At 31.6% G+C, this 19,246-nt stretch overlaps 3 protein-coding genes across 6 annotated transcripts; 1 reads left to right on the forward strand and 2 right to left on the reverse strand.

Moving 5' to 3' along the window:
- The first annotated feature begins 944 nt into the window (after positions 1-944).
- LOC108567124 (metal homeostasis factor ATX1) lies at positions 945-2,024 on the forward strand. Its single transcript, XM_017927397.1, has 3 exons — positions 945-1,115; positions 1,355-1,436; positions 1,782-2,024. The coding sequence occupies exons 1-3, from the start codon at positions 1,107-1,109 to the stop codon at positions 1,913-1,915; spliced, it is 225 nt and encodes a 74-aa protein (XP_017782886.1). The 5' UTR covers positions 945-1,106; the 3' UTR covers positions 1,916-2,024.
- Positions 2,025-3,462: 1,438 nt separating this feature from the next.
- Positions 3,463-6,289, reverse strand: LOC108567109 (bestrophin-2-like). The gene is made up of 10 exons (XM_017927380.1): positions 6,216-6,289; positions 6,022-6,132; positions 5,130-5,301; positions 4,872-5,074; positions 4,652-4,820; positions 4,374-4,586; positions 4,128-4,325; positions 3,954-3,987; positions 3,803-3,888; positions 3,463-3,744 (listed from the first exon to the last, which is right to left on the reverse strand). The coding sequence occupies exons 1-10, from the start codon at positions 6,287-6,289 to the stop codon at positions 3,523-3,525; spliced, it is 1,482 nt and encodes a 493-aa protein (XP_017782869.1). The 3' UTR covers positions 3,463-3,522.
- A 267-nt stretch (positions 6,290-6,556) lies between these two features.
- LOC108567176 (bestrophin-4) lies at positions 6,557-19,246 on the reverse strand. Of its 4 annotated transcripts, none has more exons than XM_017927503.1 (10): positions 18,812-19,246; positions 11,103-11,213; positions 10,871-11,042; positions 10,430-10,632; positions 9,635-9,803; positions 9,321-9,542; positions 8,967-9,261; positions 8,305-8,593; positions 8,066-8,242; positions 6,557-7,223 (listed from the first exon to the last, which is right to left on the reverse strand). In XM_017927503.1, exons 1-10 carry the CDS (start codon positions 18,880-18,882, stop codon positions 6,995-6,997), a joined length of 1,938 nt encoding a protein of 645 aa, XP_017782992.1. In that variant the 5' UTR covers positions 18,883-19,246; the 3' UTR covers positions 6,557-6,994. The 4 variants fall into 4 exon arrangements, with proteins under 4 accessions (XP_017782992.1, XP_017782991.1, XP_017782994.1 ...); XM_017927502.1 differs by having other exon boundaries at positions 8,952-9,261; XM_017927504.1 differs by lacking the exon at positions 6,557-7,223 and adding an exon at positions 7,233-7,349 and having other exon boundaries at positions 8,952-9,261.

The raw sequence follows: 19,246 nt of genomic DNA on the forward strand, positions 1-19,246 counted from the left end.
ATAGGTTTTACATAATTCGTATCTATAATAATACAACTGATATATTACGTATAAATACGCAATTTTCATAAAATTAAACACATTTTTATGGTTTAAAATATTTATTGGTTTGTTATTAAGTTCTGGTTGAACACTTGAATAAATGAAACGATTATAGCAATAACTCGCATAAGTAATACATCTAATCGGTTCCGTCAGTATCCCGGACTAATTGAAGACTTTAAAACCGTATAAAATAAACCGCACAAAAAGAGACTTGCAAAAACTATATGTTAAATAATTTTACTCAATTAAAATTTAGTTTGTTTTAAAATATTCAAACAGGACTGTAGTGAATTTGGACTGATCGAAGCCGGACTATGCGAGGTCTATCAACGTTAGTTTTTATGTTGCTTTTAACTTAATTCTTAGTATTAAAGAGTAATACAGAAAGTAATAATAAAACTACTGAATATACATAATTAGAATATGTTTCAAATTGTTGAGAGCAGATAAACGCATTCCAAAAAAGTTGCGAAGGTGTTATCAGAATTGACCGAAAAATGAAGTAGTTTGTAGATATTTTCAAGCTCACTGCAAAATCGACCTGGAACTTTGATAAAACAACACGTCTCTATTTCTCACTATCTCCCTATGTGTTCATTATTTTGAAATTGTTTCGATAAAGTTACAATTTCTGCGTCACGTTGCATTGTTATCGTATATTTCTGTTGTTTAATTGCAGAATAAACAAGCCTTATTGACATATCGAAGACCAATTAACCGCACGAATTGAGTCACCACTGCATTGTGATGACGATGATGATGAAAAATATTAAAACAAAACAAAAAACTAGTACGAATAAATGGAAATGTTGTTGGAAGAGGTTCGAAAATGTGGTGGAGGAAGTAATAAAGGCAAGTGTGGGTCGAGCGTAGTCAGCGACCCGTTCGAAATCTTATCTGACAGTAGTCGTTGTAGAGTTGATCATCTGGTAGTAGGACGTTGTCTCACTGACTTCTACGTCAATCGCAGATCTGTGGTGCCAGCAGGTTCATCGTACTGCTACTTCCAACATCCGGCTTTTCTGAATTAAACCAGACCCAAATTCCAAGTGATCCCAGCCATGGCCGCTGTAAGTCCTCATTTAAAGATATCTCAGGTTAAGGTTATGTGAAGAGCACTTCTTCCAATTGGAATAATTGCATCGAAGAAAGAGCGTGGCCATTCTTGTCCATTTCTTCTTCAAACTGTCAATGTTTCTAACAACATTCCTCAAAAACTATTGTCCTCTACAGATATCTTTATTATTAAAAATTACCGAAAACTAAGATAAATCAATTTCCTGACTATATTCGATATTTCTATTCGCAGATTCAAACGCACGAATTCAAAGTGACGATGACCTGCGAAGGGTGTTCCGGCGCCGTCGAAAGGGTCCTCAGCAAATACAAAGGTATTATTACATAAAAAAAAAATAATTTTCTAATTCACCAAACAATATAATTGGAATGGCGTGGGTTTGCGTTAAAGGATAATTCGAGCGTGACAGGAAATAATTTTGAGCGCGATAAAGAGAGAAATAAATCGTTGCACGCTGAAAATTGAGAGCGACAGGAAAAGAATGGCACTTAAACAATGTTCCTGATAACGTTGATTTAAGTTGAGCTAATTGTATTTTACATTGAGTGCTCAAGATAATACCAGATTGTATCTTGCCGTGATAAATGTTATCAGAAGCAACTATTTTTTAATTATTGTAGAAGTTGTGCTATCTATCGTTATTCTTTGGGTTTAACAGGGAAAGGAGTCGAGGAAGTTCTGATTAGCATTCCCGAGCAGAAAGTCAACGTGAAGACTACGCTGACGGCCAACGAAATCCTGGAGGTTATCAAGAAGACCGGCAAGGAGTGCGAGTATCTCGCAACCAACTAACTAAATTTTTGAAAACCCGAATTCTCCGATTACTTTATTTATATTCTCATTTATCAACGGCAGCTGAACGAAATGCGACTGTGAAAATAAACAAGCATACAAAAAGAAAGGAAGAAAAGATGCAAAACATGATTTATATGCATCATGTTTCTTTTTTTTTAATTTTATTTATATGAGTATCCAAGTTTATATTATGTTTATGATTAATAAATTTTATAATTAATCTGTGTTTCGTAATTTGTTAAATAAACAACGGAATACATTTGCAAATATGTGTTCCAGCTTTTGAATTGGCGCGTCTATTTTGCGCACATCACAAATATACAGTAGTGTTTACTTAGCTTTACAGAGTTTAGAATTTCGACACTTATTTAGTAACAGTAATGAACACATTTTTAAGATTAAACTGAATTGAAAATGTTCAAATAAATTTTAGAGAAGAAATAATTAATTGCTTATCGACCCATATACAGTAGAACCTTGCTTAACAAGCACCTCGCATAACGAGCAAAATAAATTGTAACAAAAAATGACTCGATTAACGATGTTTCGTATAACGATTGACGAGAAGATAAGTCTCATATTTTGTTTGTGCAAGATTTAAAAACCGTTGCAAAAATATCTTCGAAGATATAGCCGCGATAGAGGAAAATATGAAGATGATTCAAGCTACTTAACAATGTACAGTGAAACCTCGCTTAACGAATAACGAGCAAAATGAAGTGTAAGAAAAATGACTCGCTTAACGAGCGACGTTTCGCATAACGGATTACGCGCCTACTACATCATTTTTAAAACTTGTGTACTAATATGTGTATTTTTGAATATTTTTCACTATACGAGTAAATATCCAGAAATTTTGGAATAAAAGTCGTTAAGCGAGGTTCCACTGTATATATAATTTTCTTTGTAAGACATAATTTGAGTTGAGTTTTTTTTTTCGTCATGGATAGAACTATTGTATTTTACATTAATTTATATGACAAAAAACGAGTGTTTTAAGCTATATTGACTTGCTTGTATCAACAAATGCTATTGAGAAAATACAATATTACATAGGCAACTTATATATCATGTTTTCATTCAAACAACTTTATTTGTGTATCAATTGAAATTGTTAGTCGCCTGTATCACGAAAATGCAATACGAAAGGTCGTTGGTTCAATTCCCAAAAACCAACTAAGTTTGTGGGGCAGAAATTGGGCCAAAGAGATTTATAAATTGAAATAAATCTCTTAAAAAAAATGTGTATAAGTGGACTAAAAATATAAGCTACGATAAACTAGAGCAGCGTTTCTCAACCTTTTTGCTGAGCGACCCAACATATTTGTTTGTAGTTGAACTACCAAAAAAATTAAGTAATAGCTGTCATTTCAAGACTCATTAAATATTTTAACTCATAGGTTGAGAAACGCTGAACCAGCGAAGACTAATTCGTTAGGCTTATCCTCATTTAAATTCTTAAAATGTTTTATAACGTTTTTCGATTGATCATTTTATGAATGGAGAATAATGTGTAATTAGTAAAAGTATAATGTTTGGCCAGAAATTAACTTATTGACAACTTAATACTTGTCATTTATTATTAATGTAACAGAAACTATTAATCAATTATTTATAATTTCTTCAATTAAAGAATCATCTTCATCCACTTTACCATCGCCCTGATATTTCATGAGGGTGACGTATTTCTTTATCTTCGAGCGCAATTGATTTTGCCTTATAGCTTTCAGACGTTCGAACGAATCATCATCACAAGAAGCGGAAGCATCTTGACCATCAATATTTTCAGGCGCTTTCGCTGAAGTTTCCTGTGCAATACCATCCATCTACAAGAAAAAAAATAGTGAATAAGAAATTAATTGGTGTAACTGATGTAATAATTACGTTTTGTATGATGTAATCTGATTGGTTAATTGGCCTGTGCTTCAATCTTTCAGATCGCTTCTTAAATAATCTACGTATCCATGACTCTGTTGTTAAATTACAATTTTATTACGTTAATTTTTTACTTATTTTTTTAAGTGATTGTACTTACTTTTCTTTTTCTTTCCATCATTATCTTGAAGATTCTATAAGAAATGTTATATTATAGTACAATTTTCTTTAGATGTTTATGTTCTAGAAGTAATGCTATAAATATTCTAGTAGTTTTAGCTTACAAACATTATAAATGAAACTGTTGTAAAATAAATAAAAAAAGTTTGATTACCTCCGTCGAATCAATGATGATCTCTTCTTCGGCTGATTTTAGTATGATTTTGTCGGTGGATGCGATAGGCATGTTGTCGCTATATTGTTCAGAGGCTACGGTATATGGAAGATGCTGCGGAACCATCGAGTCCCAATACAAATCCTTGCCGAGTGTCGGATGTTGATGATGCATTTTATCAACTAGAAGATAAGAAACCTACGCGAATAAAACGCCAACGCTCGTTTGCTCCGCGAAGAACCATACATTTACGTGTCTGTCTATAAGCCAGTTGACTTCGAAGTCATCGTCATCATCGCCGAATGGATTTATCAGAGCTTCGGCGACCTTCAACCAACCCATGTAAAAGAAAAACTCGAGAATGGTGATGTACGGAAAGTGCAGATCCGTATCCGCATCGACGAATTGATGCGCAACAATTGTCGTTAGAAAATACCAGTAAACAGCTAAAGTTACCACCTGAACATATTTTCAAACTTTATAGATAACTTTTTAAATGAAATTCCAATAAAACTCAAACGTACTTGAGTGTAAACAAGAGGTATTGATATCCAATCAAAATCCAACAATTCGCCGCATTTGTTGCGGATCTTCGCAATTTCTTCGGTCACAGTGCGAACGTGGATATCGGAAGTGATTAACCCTTCATCCCGAGACTTAATCACGAGATTTGCGGCCCAGGCGATCGGAATCCTGAGTAATATATCCTTAAATACGACGAGAACGTAATTTAAATCTACTTACAAATAACTATTGATTGAAGCCGATTGGGCTTCGAGTTCTTCGTAAATCTTCTTTTCATCTTGCAACATCAATCCGGCTTCCACGAAGTGATCGGTTTTCGGAAAACGCTTCTTAGCTTTTGGTGAAATCATGGACATCGTTATGGCAAAACTCAAGCAAATGTAGCGCATTATACTTCTTCTCGCTAAACGACTTCGTTCACTCTTTAATTCAACAATTGCTTATATACTTCTTTTAGAGAAATTCTTTAATGCTTACTTGCTGCTGCATACTAGCGCTCAATATGATAGCTAAAGTGTCTGGATATGGAATGGACTGGTACTGATCCCAAAACCTGTTCATCACCAAATCCACGTAAAATCCCAGTACAAATGATAAAGGAATCAACGAGTAATACTGGCGGCAATAAATCACAATCTTTTGAAACCATCTAAATTGAAGAATATAAATTTTGATAGACAGTAAGCAAATTAAAAGAACTTAACATATAGACACTATATAGAAATGTAGATATTTTAATACTTCATTCATAATTAATATTAGAAACACAAAAGATAAAGGGATCTACAAGTAATATTAGAGGCAATAAAATAAAATGCATCTAAAATGAAGAATGAAAATGTTGATAAGCAAACCTTAATTGCCCGAGAACCGAAGACAATACAAACAAATTTATATATTTAATATAATATTTCATAGAAACTAAATAGAAATGTTGATATTCGAATACCTCATTCGTAATTAATATTAGATAATCATAAAAGCAAACGTTTTTTTATTATATTATAATATAGAGTACATTTTTAAATCGTCAATAATATTATGCAACATTTGGAATCATCTAAAATTGCTCAATGTTCTTTTTTTATGGCTATATTTAGCAAGTGAAGCAATAAACTTTTAACAAATATATCGTAAATAAATTGAAAGGGTATGCAAAGAAATTTAGATTTAATTAGCATGTAAATGTAATTTTGGTTAACGTTAAAGTGAAAATTAAATAATCATTCGATAACCAAGATAATTTAAAATCAATGAAGATTACAAGTAAATAAATTAGAACAGTTTAAAAACAATATTCCTTTTTCCAAAAATAATTGAATGATATAGAATTTATGAATTAAGAAAAATATAGTATGATTAGACTTACTTTTTAGCGTCTTCGTTAAAGCCGTAAATGTGTAAAAAGTAAACCGCATAATACAAAGCTAAAAAAACAATTAAATCTCTCCATATTAACTTGTAAATGCTTGCTTTCCATCTGTAATAGAATTTTTTTTAAATAATGAAATTTGTCTAAAATTTTGAAATTGAAATAATTTAGTATTAGTATTTAGTACTTACCTGAATAGAAGTTTCACGAATATGCTGAACCTACTATTCGTGGAACTCACTTGACTTGTGTAAGTCACAGTCATCGTCGAGTACTATGAAATGCATGTTGTCTACACGCTTTTATTATCATTTATTTATCAATCTCGAAACACATCTCGTCAATTAAAACGATTGATATTGAATATTGGCCAATTTACACATATAGATAGTATTAAATGAATTAGTTTTCTCGAGAATTCCAAAATCTGAGCGATTTATTGTTTATAGCAAATTTGCAGAAGTAAAATTAAATAGATTTGTTTATGTATATATTTACAACGTTTTTCTTACTTAATTTTATACACATTGGCGTTACAACCAAATTTTACAAGTACAATTTAATAAATAATACTGAGTGAATTAATTGTATGTTTGATTCGCTGATATAAAGAAACAAGCATTAAAAATAATTATAATCGAAGGCACTTTCTATTAGCAATTCCAAGTAAATCCAATGAATGTAGTAAGTAAGATGCAGGACAGACGACGAATCTCCAACAACGATTAATATATGTATGTAACAGTTGTATAAATAGTTTCTTTACCTGATTAAAATCACAAAACTTTCATTAGTAGTATAATATATAGCACGTCCTAATTAATATCTAGTACAAAAAAGGAAAAAAACGAACAAAAAATAATTGACTTAAAAAAAACGTATCCTATTTAATAATTGCGCTGCGTTCACATCGTTGAATAGGTTCGGATCGAGAGGAGAACTTGCGTTCAGCTCAATGCAGTATTGTTTTTTATAGTTGATCATTTCTTGGTTCATCCGTCGAGTCCTGTGATTTCCTCCTCTCTTCATCCAGAAGAATGTCCATGTGGCATTGGCCACCGCTCAGCGATCGCGCCAATCTGCTGTCCATCCTCGAAATGATTGGCGGACTTTGTCCGGAAAGGGCTTTGCCCATCAGCAGTTCGCCTTCTCCTTCCCCTGGATTATTACTCATTGACCTAGCCAAGTTTAACACCAACCTGAATAGACATAAATGGTTTAATACAAGATGTTCGGAAGTGAACGAAGTGCAAGGATAAAGAACTAATAAACTGGCCTAAGAAGAAGTTCATATAGAGTTTGCTGGTAAGATGACCAATTTCTCTCTACAAAAAAGAAAAGAAGAAAAGATTGAATAGAATAGAGTTTTGATGCAGATTGTGTTATTTTACTTATTACAATCTAAATTATACAAACGTACTATACGGAAAAGGAAGAAATATACTACACAAAGAAAGCAACAATCAACAATCTTGTGGTGTAACCAATAGTTGTTTCCTAATTCACGATACATTTTCTTAGAGGATTTGAGCTTACTATAAGACAGACAATACGAGTCTCGTGCATAAAACACTTACGGTAAGCTCGAAGTTTTGTAGAGTCCTAAATCTTCATATTGTAATTTAATATGAAGATTTCTGTTCACATGTAAAATTAATTTGATTGTTATAAACGTCAGCCGAAAGAAAAACAAAATTATATAGAATTTACAAATTTTCAACTTCCGAAAAATATATAGTAATAAAACACGTTGAAATAGGATTTAGATGAATATATCTATCTGAAAATATTTAGTGGAAAATTCAATAATTTAAGTACACAGAAGTAAAATCATGCATTGGATAGATGGAATTTAGAAATCAATTCGAAAGTTAATGAAGATTTTAATTGGTTACGTTGAAAACGATTTTGAGTTTGAAAATATATTTGAAACATTTAGAATTTTAGCAGATACAATTGTATTAGAGTAATTTTAAACTTAGTCTTCAATTTGTCTCAATTATATTTTCAATTAAGTAAATTACGTAAATGCAATACAGACCTGCTCTTTCTCTCGTCCAATCTGCGTTTTTTCAATTTATTAAATTCATCGCAATCTTCAACGTCCGAACCATCTATAGTTTCCGAACCTATACTAATATTGTCCATTTCGCTCAGCGGAGCAGAGCCTTTCGAGTATGCAGAGGTATGAGATTCCTGGCGAGATGCGAATGCAGATCTGGAAAATAGAAAAAATGAAATATTTCAAAATCGGTGGATGGATTAATATAACAATAATACCTTGTCGGTACTTGGACTGGTTGAGACGGGGGTGGAGGTCCAAATATTCCGAAGACGCTCGGTTTCTGCTCCTGAGCCTCTCGCATTGATGTCAAGGTTTGCTGCTCGTCCAGCTCCTCGATGATCTGATCAGTGATCTTCATAGCGGTAGGAGTTTTTGGAGGCACCAGGTTGTTCAGCTCGACCGTCGATCCTCTTCGACTTCCAGTCCTTGAATCCATTCGACTATCTTCTCGATTGAAGAACTTCTTAATCATGCTTGTTACAGATGCAACTCGTTGTATGGAATCTAATTTGAAGATAATCAGTGGTTATTTGTTTGTTTTCGATTAATTTCGAGGATTAATTGGATTAGTTACATTAAGTTTTATGGTCAAGTATAATTATCCCAAATGCTGAATTTGAAATAGTGATTTAAAAAGGGCCTAGTTGTGAAATTATTAATAGAATTACAATAACATAGATTGAAATTATGGGAACACAGATTGAAAATAAGCTTGGACAATGTGACAAGTACAGAAGCAAACCACCAACAAATAAATAATATTTGCAAAAACTCTACCTTACAAATTGCAAAATCATAATAATGAAATAAGATCCAAATGTGGTTTTCAGGTTTGGGTTAATAATGAACAGATTTTCCTTACCAGGTACGCTGTTACCTAAGTTGCTGGCCTGCGAGTTGCCGCCGCGTTTCATGCCACCATCCGTCTTCACGCTGAACATGATTCCGCTCTGCATGTCGTCGTCGATCTTCACCGAAGTCGGTGGACCGCTGATCTCGTGTCCTGTTGGAGAACAAGCGATATTTGCCGTCGAAGGAAGAGGATGCTGCTCCTTGAACGGCTCAGAGGCCAAAGTGTGCGGAAGATCAGGAGGAAACACCTCGTCCCAATACTGATCCCTCACCAGCTCGGGATGCTCATGGTGCATATCATCAACAATAAGATAAGAAACCTACAAAAAAAAAATACAATCATCCACTGATAAATACTTATGCCATTTGTATGATTTACCTGCAGGTTTCGATCAATCATCCAATTGATTTCGAAATCATCGTCGTCATCCCCGAAGGGGTTTATCAGCGACTCCGCCACTTTTAGCCAGCCCATATAGAAAAAGAATTGGAGCAGAGTGAAGACTGGAAAATAGAGGTCAAATTTGTATTCACTATGTTCCACCCATTGATGACCCATTAGAGTCGTTAGAAAGTAACTGTACACGGCTAAAGTCACTGTCTAAAAACCCGGAAACAAAAAGAGAAAAACAAAAATGAAATTCCTAAATTGCAATCAACGATAAACTGGGCTACTTTGTATATACGACATACCTGAGTGTACACCAAAGGGATGCTGATCGTGTCGAAGTTCAGCAGAAGACCGCACTGACCACGGAACTTGTTCAGTTCGTCGATCATTGTCTTCACAGCGAAATCATCCCGGATTCTTCCTTCCTTTCGTGCTCTTGTTATTATACTTGATGCCCAAACTATCGGCAACCTAAAACAATAATTAATGCATATTAGAATTCGTCTGGATTAAAATCTAATATCAAAATCATATTAAGATTAGACACATATAGATTCTTATGAAGAAACTTCATTACGTCAAGAATTATTACTAAATCATGGACAAATATTGTTTTCTACTCGAATACGTAAATACCCGACGAGTACTAATTAATTACAGTCTACACATTCTAAAGTCCAAAAGAAATAATATGAAAATTGCAACAATATTTAAAAAAAAAATTATTTCGTAATTTAGAGAGGCAAAAATAGGATATGAATCTTGCTGAAAACGTAGTTTAGAGATTAAGCATTTTCTTTTATCAAGGTATTTGTACTGATAAATAACATTCCTTTACAGGTAAAAGGTAAGTAAACCTTATCATTCAACGTATAATGTAGTAAATATTCTGGAAGATTATAATCAATTTATCTAATAAAGTTAACTATGAATATCAGAAATTTATATTAAATAATTTTGAAGTAATATTGACTGCAAAAAAAAGTAGGTTACGATTTCGATGAAATAATACGTTTATACAAATGTGTTTTCGTATGTGCAGGCAATCAAAGCAAATATTGACTCGAATGACGCGATTCGTTTGCCGTTCAACTTACCAATGCTTCGAGTATTTCGGAAACTTTTGATTCAAATCCGCGATGATGTGTTTCTCGCTCTGCTGGAGAAGACCAGCCTCCACGAAATGATCTAACGTTGGGAAACGCTTCTTCACTCGCGGACTTATCATAGTGAACATCATCGTCACACAGAGGCACACATACCTCATTATTGTGCGTCGCATCACCCTTCCCCGTTCATCCTACAAACAAAAGGCTTTTAGTACATACTCGTTTCTTCTCACAATTTCACATACTAAAATAGTATTGATTTACACAGAAACAGCATTGATTTTAACGATATTTAATCCCATCAAACAGATATACTGTGCAAATACTCTTACTATAATCAAAAATCAATCATTGAGATTATAAGCTGATGGGAATTATCGCATTAAATCATATTTAAATATCGTTTTTTTTGTTGGTATATATACTCACATTACCATGAATTGTAGCGCTTACGAATACAGCCAGAGGGTCTGGAAATGGGATTGTCGTATATTGGTTCCACCATCTGGTCATCACTATTGAGACATAGAAGCCCAAAACGAATGAAAGCGGGATGAGATCACTGTAGTTTTTGCAATACTGAACGACGTTCTCAAAAATACTAAAATAATAATTTTACAAATTACGATCAAGAAACACCAATTGACAAAAGAAAACTTACACTTTTTGGTTTTCATTCAGTATAAATCTGTACATTAAATTTAAGCTGTAATAAAGTATTAGGAACAACAGCAGGTCCAGCCATACAAGTTTGTATATACTTCCTCTCCACCTGAAACAAATGAGATCATAGTTTATTTTTTATAAAAACGCTTCACAATGTAACTAGAACTTTAATTGATTATGTTATAATTGGAAAGGTCGTTGCGTTTCGCATTTACAAAGTGACCTTTTTCATTAGCAGTTTTAAAAAAAATATACATAATGTTTATAGCGTAGGATAGGAATTCAATTATAAATAAGTTATGTTGCTAAGAAACTATGTCAAGTATGGTTCCGATTGAAAAAGAGATTCTTTCATAAACTCGATAAATTATTTTTTTTTAATAGCATCATATAAATCATTGGTAGCATATCGTGTTCTAGTTAGTTGAAACTTGAGTTTTCCATGCCAAAGGAACGGTCGCTGACATTTAAGAAATATTTAGAGCTTCGGGATGCAATGCCAACGTGAAATGCAATTCGATTTTTGCTAATGATATTAGGATAAGATTCAAATTCGCATGTATATTATAAGGCAGAATATTAATATTATAATAAAGTTAAAAAAATATCTTGTAACATCAGTCAGTTTTTTTGGAAATCAATTATAAATAATGTTTAAATCTCCATAGAAACAATATACTTTAATAGTAGCCATTATGAAACAAAAACAAACAAAAAAAGAAAAATGTCAATTTGACAATTAATTCTTATTCAGATTCATGTCTACTTGTCTAATTTTACTTAGTTTAAAAACTAGTGTTAGAAACTACTAATTATAAACAAATATTTGGGGTAAGTATTATGTAATGCATACTATGTATACTATCTATTAAAATAGTCTAGTTATTTACTATTTCCTTAGTAACAAATAACAAAAATTGTCTTAAAAAGAGAGAATAATAATGCCACTGACCGAAAAGTTACACAACAATAACGTTTAGAATGAGCACGTGTTTTTTGTTTATATGTGTGATCTCTGTAGCGCATTAAAATTGTAAATTATTTAATACCAAAAAGGTCAATGGCAAATTTCTAATAATATCCTATTGCTATTATGTAAGATATTAACATATTTTTCTATACACATACAGCAGCAAACGGTGACATAATATAGTATAAGATTTACATAAATATAATGTGTCCACTCTTCTTTGTTTGTTTGTTGACGGATACACAACAATATCAGAAACAAAAATAAACTTTGGTACATTTTATACGTACACTTGATGTTTGATAATTTGGTTTAGAGTACATTTTTATCGATGCGTGTAAACGAGCGATGAGTAAATAAAAAAAATCCAATCTGTAAATCAAGCGGAAATCAACGCGTGGGCAATTTTGAGTGCTAACGTTTCGCAATAACCGAAAACCTGAGTTTCTGTGTGATAATGAAACATGTCGTTTCGTCATACTAATTGCCATAAAAATAGATTGTGAGACATCGCAGACAGAACTTGTTTTTTTTACACCAAACATATCGATTGCGTAGCAAACAAATATATGCATATGAAAGAGGATATAACAGTTTCGTGCAGGTGAATAGCCTGGATTACATCTGTAAACTTCATTCGGCGATAATTGCTCAATAAATGCGTGTTAAGTTATTCCCTGAAACGTGAATACTCTTGAGTAATTACATAATTTATTAGCAAATTCATTTCATTGTTTGTATCAAAATTCAGTTCAATTAGTTGTGTTTAGTCATACAAACAAGCAATTTAATTAGGATTACTAGTTTCACAGAACATATACATTATTCACTTTAATTAAACCAAAAGTACAAATTTGGCAGGTAAAAACGGTGGCATTACTCCACGACCTACAGATGTTCAGCCAACTGCAATTGACTTGTAGATCATTTCATTTCAAGTGCAATTACTTATATTATTTTTATCTTTGTAACTTCTTTCATTGTTATTTTGAATTTTATATATCTACTTATTAAAAGCAATAATTTAAATAAGACAATATATAATAACTATATTAGTTCATGTGAAATTACATTTTTTTCGCATTTTTTGTTTGGCATAAATGAATCATTATGTAAATTTGCATACTGGAAACGCTTAAAACATAATTTGCTTTAATTAGTGATTTTAAAGCTTATAATCAATTTCTCATCTTCATATTAAATCGGAATAGTAGTTACTACTGTTTTGTAGATGACAGAGCATCACCGATTTAAACCATGTGGAAAAGTGATTCAGGAAATGACGTACTACATGTATCGAAATCAAATCGCATGAGTACATTTACGATGAGGAAAAAAAGTGGACGACGATTACATAACAATGAATTAACAATATTTAAATAATGCAAATATTTGAATCGCAATCGAATATAATTTTACAAAAACAACTTCAGTCATATCCAACTAAAGATTTAAAAAAAATGATTTATTGCTATTACAGTTTAGAATACAAAATTTAATATTCATATTTATTAATACTTGTACCCAAAAGTGTATAGAAAGATGTTTCATATATCAGACAACAATTTCTATTAATCAATTTACTTTATGTCCTTTCAGTGATTGATATTAAATGGACTCAGATCAAATATTATAGGGTCAATATACTCAAACCATTTTTATGTTTCAATCTATTTATAGAATTACGTAATAATATAGTAAACAAGTTTTTGTGCTAAAGCAATAAAATAGCAAACTATCATTGCTAGTTTATAAACGTGCCAATTAATTCCTACTAATTAATGAAATCTGAAATATACAACTTGTTGCTTTTATCACTGCAGTTGATGTATTGAAAGATATAAGCAAATGTACAGGGTGCAACGCTGTATTTTTTTTTATTTGAAATTGAATTTTATTGAACCACAAGCAAAAAATGTTGGAAAACAATTAAATTTTTTGAATTCACTTCAAATTTTCCATATGGCTACCATAAACGCGAATAGTTCTGAGTTGGTCGACAAGCGAATTCTTCGTGATTGAAGGAAGATTCCGCAGGTTCACTCTTCCTTCAATCACGAAGAATTCTAATGGCAATTCAATGTCTAAATTTTCGATTAATCTCTCTTCTATGTAAATTCAATCATTTTGTTTGTTTACGAATTTCTCAATTGGGAAATTTTTCTCATCAGACAAGACGATATTTTGTAATCGGCTGTGTTCGTGCAAGCGCAACAGCTCCTTCGCTATATCGAGACTAGTTTTCTTTTTAACATCGGTGAGATCTTGTCCTTTTTGGAACTTGTAAGGCTTCACTTTGAGTTCGATTTTGAGTATTTGTTGCATGGTTATTATGGATATGTTCAGCTGAGTAGACATTTGTCTTCCACTGTGCCTTAAGTTTCCGAACCACTTCTACCACAGATGTAGTTTTTTCCGACCTCCAAAATAGCATTTTGTTGGATTACTAGCTTCGTTATAACGTGTTATGGTTAGAGACACGAAAGATTTATTCACATTGAGGTGTTCGAGTGCTCTAACAATAGCCACATTTGGTTTTTCGCTCAAATATTGGGCTATCTCACTATTAGCTATATCTCACTATTAGCTATAGACTATCTCACTATTACGTTTCAATTTCATCGCTGATAACTTTTGATGCAAATGCAAAATTGAGATGCAAATGCTTCCACAGGCTTGTAAATAATCAAATCAGCTATCATTAGGCGAAATATCCATTTAAATAAAATTATGCAAATATTTAATTTCCTTCCAAGATTATCTTTACAATAATATTTGATTATATGACAAGGCATTTTGATTAGAGCTAGGCTAGCCTTACATTCAGTACAACTTCATCAACAAATTGGCCTTTGAACCCTGCAAATCATATGTAATTTCCATTAATTTGTATTCCAACGTAAGTAACACTTTCTACATACGAAAATACAATTTCGAGATAAATCTAAAAATATTTACTTATTTCCATCATTCGTGTCATAAAACTAACAAAACATTTGAATGAAAGTCTCGATCCATTGAGAAATATAAATAAGTGTGCAGTTAAATGTTTCATAAATAATCTGACGAAGCTGTAAACACGCTTTCATTTCAATTCATAACATCTCGAAACATTTATTTGAAATGTAGTGTGTGTTTTTTACTACATTTCAAATAAATGTTCAAATTGTATTTACATATTTTTAATATGTATTTAAATTAGCTTTAGTAATGAAACAAAACTCACAATTATAAAACGAGTTCAGGTAATTTTATATTCGTCAGTTGCCAAACATCCTGTCTGGATGGACATTTGCCAGGTGTAACAAATGTAATTGAAAGTTCTCGATTTAATTCAATTAAAAGTGTTTTAAAATAGAGAAACGAACAGTTTTAATTACAATTACGTAAATTTCACACTTTTCGTCATGCGTCAGTTTTTACAGTAATATACACGGATTTAAAAACGTTATACCAAAAATCACAAAACATCTGTGGCTCTCAATCAAGGTTATTCTATTAACAATTTCTCTTCATCTTCTCTTCAATGAAAGAAAACATGTAATTTTTGTAATTTACGAATTGAACAGTAAATTAACAAGGTCATTTTCGTTCAGAATTGTTGCGAGTTAATGATTGTAGCATGCAAACGTTTTTTTGGAGAAAATCATAAACAACGAGCGAATCGATTCTGTTCTGTTTTCGTTCCAAACATTTTCCAACTAAAATTATATAAAAATATACTAGAAACATGAATTTCTATACATTGTTTTCATAGAAATGATTGTTGTTCTTGTTACAATTTCCATAGACCGGACAAGGATGAAAAAAAAACCAGACAGTCATGCGAGTTTGCAATTTGTAATCAGCTGATAATGAGCGTGTTTCCATCCAAACAATAAAACTTAATTGGAACATAAACATGAGTAAATATAAAAAAGCAACTAAAATAAATGGCTTGGTTATTTCTTGGAATACACTTGTTATTAATCAATTAGCATTAAACTATCTTTAGAAGAATAACTTTACAGTAAATCTACCTTACTAGTAGTTCTACGAAAAGTGACGTTAATATTGATGCTTGAAAGTCATATATTCATAAGACTTTTTTTTGCATATCTTTTTAGGAAACTATTATAGTCTGCGTCAAGTATATTAATAGAAATTGTAGGAAATGTGTTGTAAATAGACGCGTTTTGGTAAATATTACTTATTCACGTCAGAGTATACAATTTAATTAAGTAGTTCATTGCCATTTCGGTATATTTTCGAAGCAAATTAAACACGACTTATAGGATTTCACCAAGGATGAGATTTTATCCAAATGATATTCGACTTTAGAAATCTAGTACAAAAAAACATCACAAATGTTTGAAACTTACAAAAATGCAAATAATTACAACATTGATTACCAAAATCCAAAGCGTAATTCTTCATAAATTAATAGTTCCATAAATAAATAATGCAGTTTAATTAAAAATTGATATAAAACACGTTTTGTTTTACCTATTAATATATTCAGGTACTTGACATTGCATTGAGAAGTCTGAAGAAGCAAATCTATTTCTATAAATATACTTGCAACTATTTAAAGAAAACTCTGTTGGAAGTAAAGTTCATTGTTTAATTACGCTTTGTTTTCCTATAAAAGTTTTAATTTCCAATACTTATTAAATTATTAATACAAACTTTACAGCCACGACTTCCGAAAATAAACGAATGTTTTTGTTCGAATTCATAAAACGTCCTATAATTTATCGATTCTACACTGTAAAAACGTGTAAAGTGTTTCATTTTATAGTTATATTTCCTATTTATTTTACTGTTAGAGTCAATAATAATAAAGTTAAACACATATTTATTTAGTTCATAAAAAATGTACTTAAGAATCTCGGTACATTCTTTATGCAATAATGAAAGTTTTCAATTTACATAATTATTATTCATTCATTGCATGTAGAAATTACATCAGTTCCATGCGTTTTATAAATATAATCACATAATTCACTGAATAATTGTTTTGACTCTATAATAAAATGAGTTTAATCCAAAATTACGTTTTTTGTATCAAGTTATACAGTGAATTTCCATTATAACAATACATTTGTTCCATCGAAAATTCATTTGGCTCTTGTCCAATGTTGTGCCTACAGACAGACATACAATTATTTTCTAAAAATATTACATGATTGTTTGTTTTAAATGCTTAATTTGCGAGAATATTTATAAAACAAACTAATGTCATATCAATTACGATATTATTTCTTTCGTAGCGCGATGATTACTATGTTTACTTTACTAGAAAACGTTTCAATTTTTAAGTTGTTTTCCTTTTTTTTAATTACATTTTATCAGATTTAGGTAATACCTCCCTCATCTAATCAATTTTAAGGGCTTTCATTGTTCCATATCGTTATCGTCCCTATTATCTAAGAAAATAACTCGATAAGTTACTTTACAGAGAAAATCTTGATTTAAAGAATTTCAAGAAAAAAATCGTTTCTTTTGGTAGATTTCGAAATTTTATATTGATTCTAATTTACGAAAACATTACATAACAAAATTTGTTAAACGTAAAAAAATGCATTGATAAAAAAAATCTCAAGGTCTAAAATATACTTATAGAGTTAAGCATAATCTTTATAATTAGACAAAACTAAAGTAGATGATTCATGGATTTTAGCAAAGAAGAATGAACAAGCACAGATAGACGTTTACTTTAATTTAATCTCATTCTAATGAGTTTAAAATTACTAAAATCCAAACTAATTTTTGTATCTATAATGTTTTAAAGTATATAAAAATAAATTGTTTTTCAATCAACAAATTCTAGATTAATGTAATTAAAATGATGTTTTAGTTCAAACTGCACTTTTACTTAAGCAAGTGGTAATCTTATCTTAGTTGTGCGTACAAAGGAAGCATTGAAAATTCATTTTTTTATATAGATAATTGCAATATTTAATATTTTACATGTACGAACATTTCAGTAAGTGAAAGTGTATATTGGTAAGTTTGTTGGAGGTCGAAGACCCCAATTGGCTATCGACCAACAGTTTTAATTTGTTCCAAGTATAAAATTAAAGTCATTAGAAATTCCAACTCGTCGAAATAACAATGACTGAATCAAAGGTAATTTACAAAATTTGCAAATTTCCTGATACTATTATATTAGTTTAAATTAAACTTTGAAAAATTAAAATTTCTTAAATACAACAAATGTATAAACACTTAAGAACCAATTAGAGTTTAAATTAAACGAATCATCTAATGTACTACCAATGCAGGTAACAAACAGATGTATTCAATTTGTTGTAAATTAATGAGAAAGGTATCAATTTTAAGAACACTGAAGATGTAAGTTTGTAGAACTAACTTTTATCACTTTGATACGAAAACCCACTTAGTGGATGATGACTCATAGACTGTTATATTACTAGAACTAACAAGAGTGATTTCCCAGATTATGTCACATCTTTTTTTGTATTCGTCTGCAGACAAATTGTTACCTGAATAAGAACATGACAAATCTGAAGTAACTATATAAAAATCCACGTTAAATTTAGTCGTGACCACAGTTATCAAAGTGGTGTGTTATTTTTTATTTGGTCGAGCATGTTCTGTTACGCTATGCAATCAATTAAAGTCAAATTATACGGTTCAATGTAACGACCCACACTTTTCCTTTCTTCGAATCACGCTAACCTTCGGAATAATTTGCATGGTGATGGTTTGTTTGTGTTGTGACTTCTTACCTTCTGAGCAGCTTCAAGAAGCAGCCCAATCCACGGCATGTGGCTACTTCCGCGGTGTACGTGACAGTCATAGCTAGTGGATGTCTTCGGGATGATGCTGATGATGGTCAACGATGAAACCCTCAAAGGATCTCGACTATCTGGTACATCTAGGTACACTAAAATGCATGTAGGTACGAGCCCGAGTTTTTATATGTGCCTCGACTCTGTACTATCTATAGAAGAGAATTCGCTTTGAAGTCATTGTCGAATCTCTGCATCACTCGAACCGCCACTGTCAGGATGAATCACGGTGGTAATTTATAATGTCGATCAGAAATAAACGCGATCGGGAGAACTACTTGGAAGAGGCCGTCGTCTCTCGATGAGGTTAGGTTAGATTCGGAGAGGCAGTCGATGCGAATCGCACGCCTACATCCACCTGACTGCTGTTTG

This window comes from Nicrophorus vespilloides, unplaced genomic scaffold, assembly GCF_001412225.1.
Source record: "Nicrophorus vespilloides isolate i.1.1-1 unplaced genomic scaffold, Nicve_v1.0, whole genome shotgun sequence".
In the NCBI taxonomy this organism is placed as follows: Eukaryota; Metazoa; Arthropoda; class Insecta; order Coleoptera; family Silphidae; genus Nicrophorus; species Nicrophorus vespilloides.

Excerpts from the sequence above, each read along its gene's own strand:
- LOC108567176 (XM_017927502.1), bottom strand. The coding sequence starts at position 18,882 with ATGACTGTCACGTACACCGCGGAAGTAGCCACATGCCGTGGATTGGGC. Across the intron at positions 9,262-9,320 it reads TGATTGATCGAAACCTGCAG|GTTTCTTATCTTATTGTTGA; the intron begins GTAAATCATACA and ends TTTTTTTTGTAG. Across the intron at positions 8,243-8,304 it reads CCAGTCCAAGTACCGACAAG|ATCTGCATTCGCATCTCGCC; the intron begins GTATTATTGTTA and ends TCTATTTTCCAG.
- LOC108567124 (XM_017927397.1), top strand. Across the intron at positions 1,437-1,781 it reads GGTCCTCAGCAAATACAAAG|GGAAAGGAGTCGAGGAAGTT; the intron begins GTATTATTACAT and ends TGGGTTTAACAG.
- LOC108567109 (XM_017927380.1), bottom strand. The coding sequence starts at position 6,289 with ATGACTGTGACTTACACAAGTCAAGTGAGTTCCACGAATAGTAGGTTC. Across the intron at positions 4,821-4,871 it reads GCTTCAATCAATAGTTATTT|GATTCCGATCGCCTGGGCCG; the intron begins GTAAGTAGATTT and ends TATATTACTCAG. Across the intron at positions 3,889-3,953 it reads TGATGGAAAGAAAAAGAAAA|AGTCATGGATACGTAGATTA; the intron begins GTAAGTACAATC and ends ATTTAACAACAG.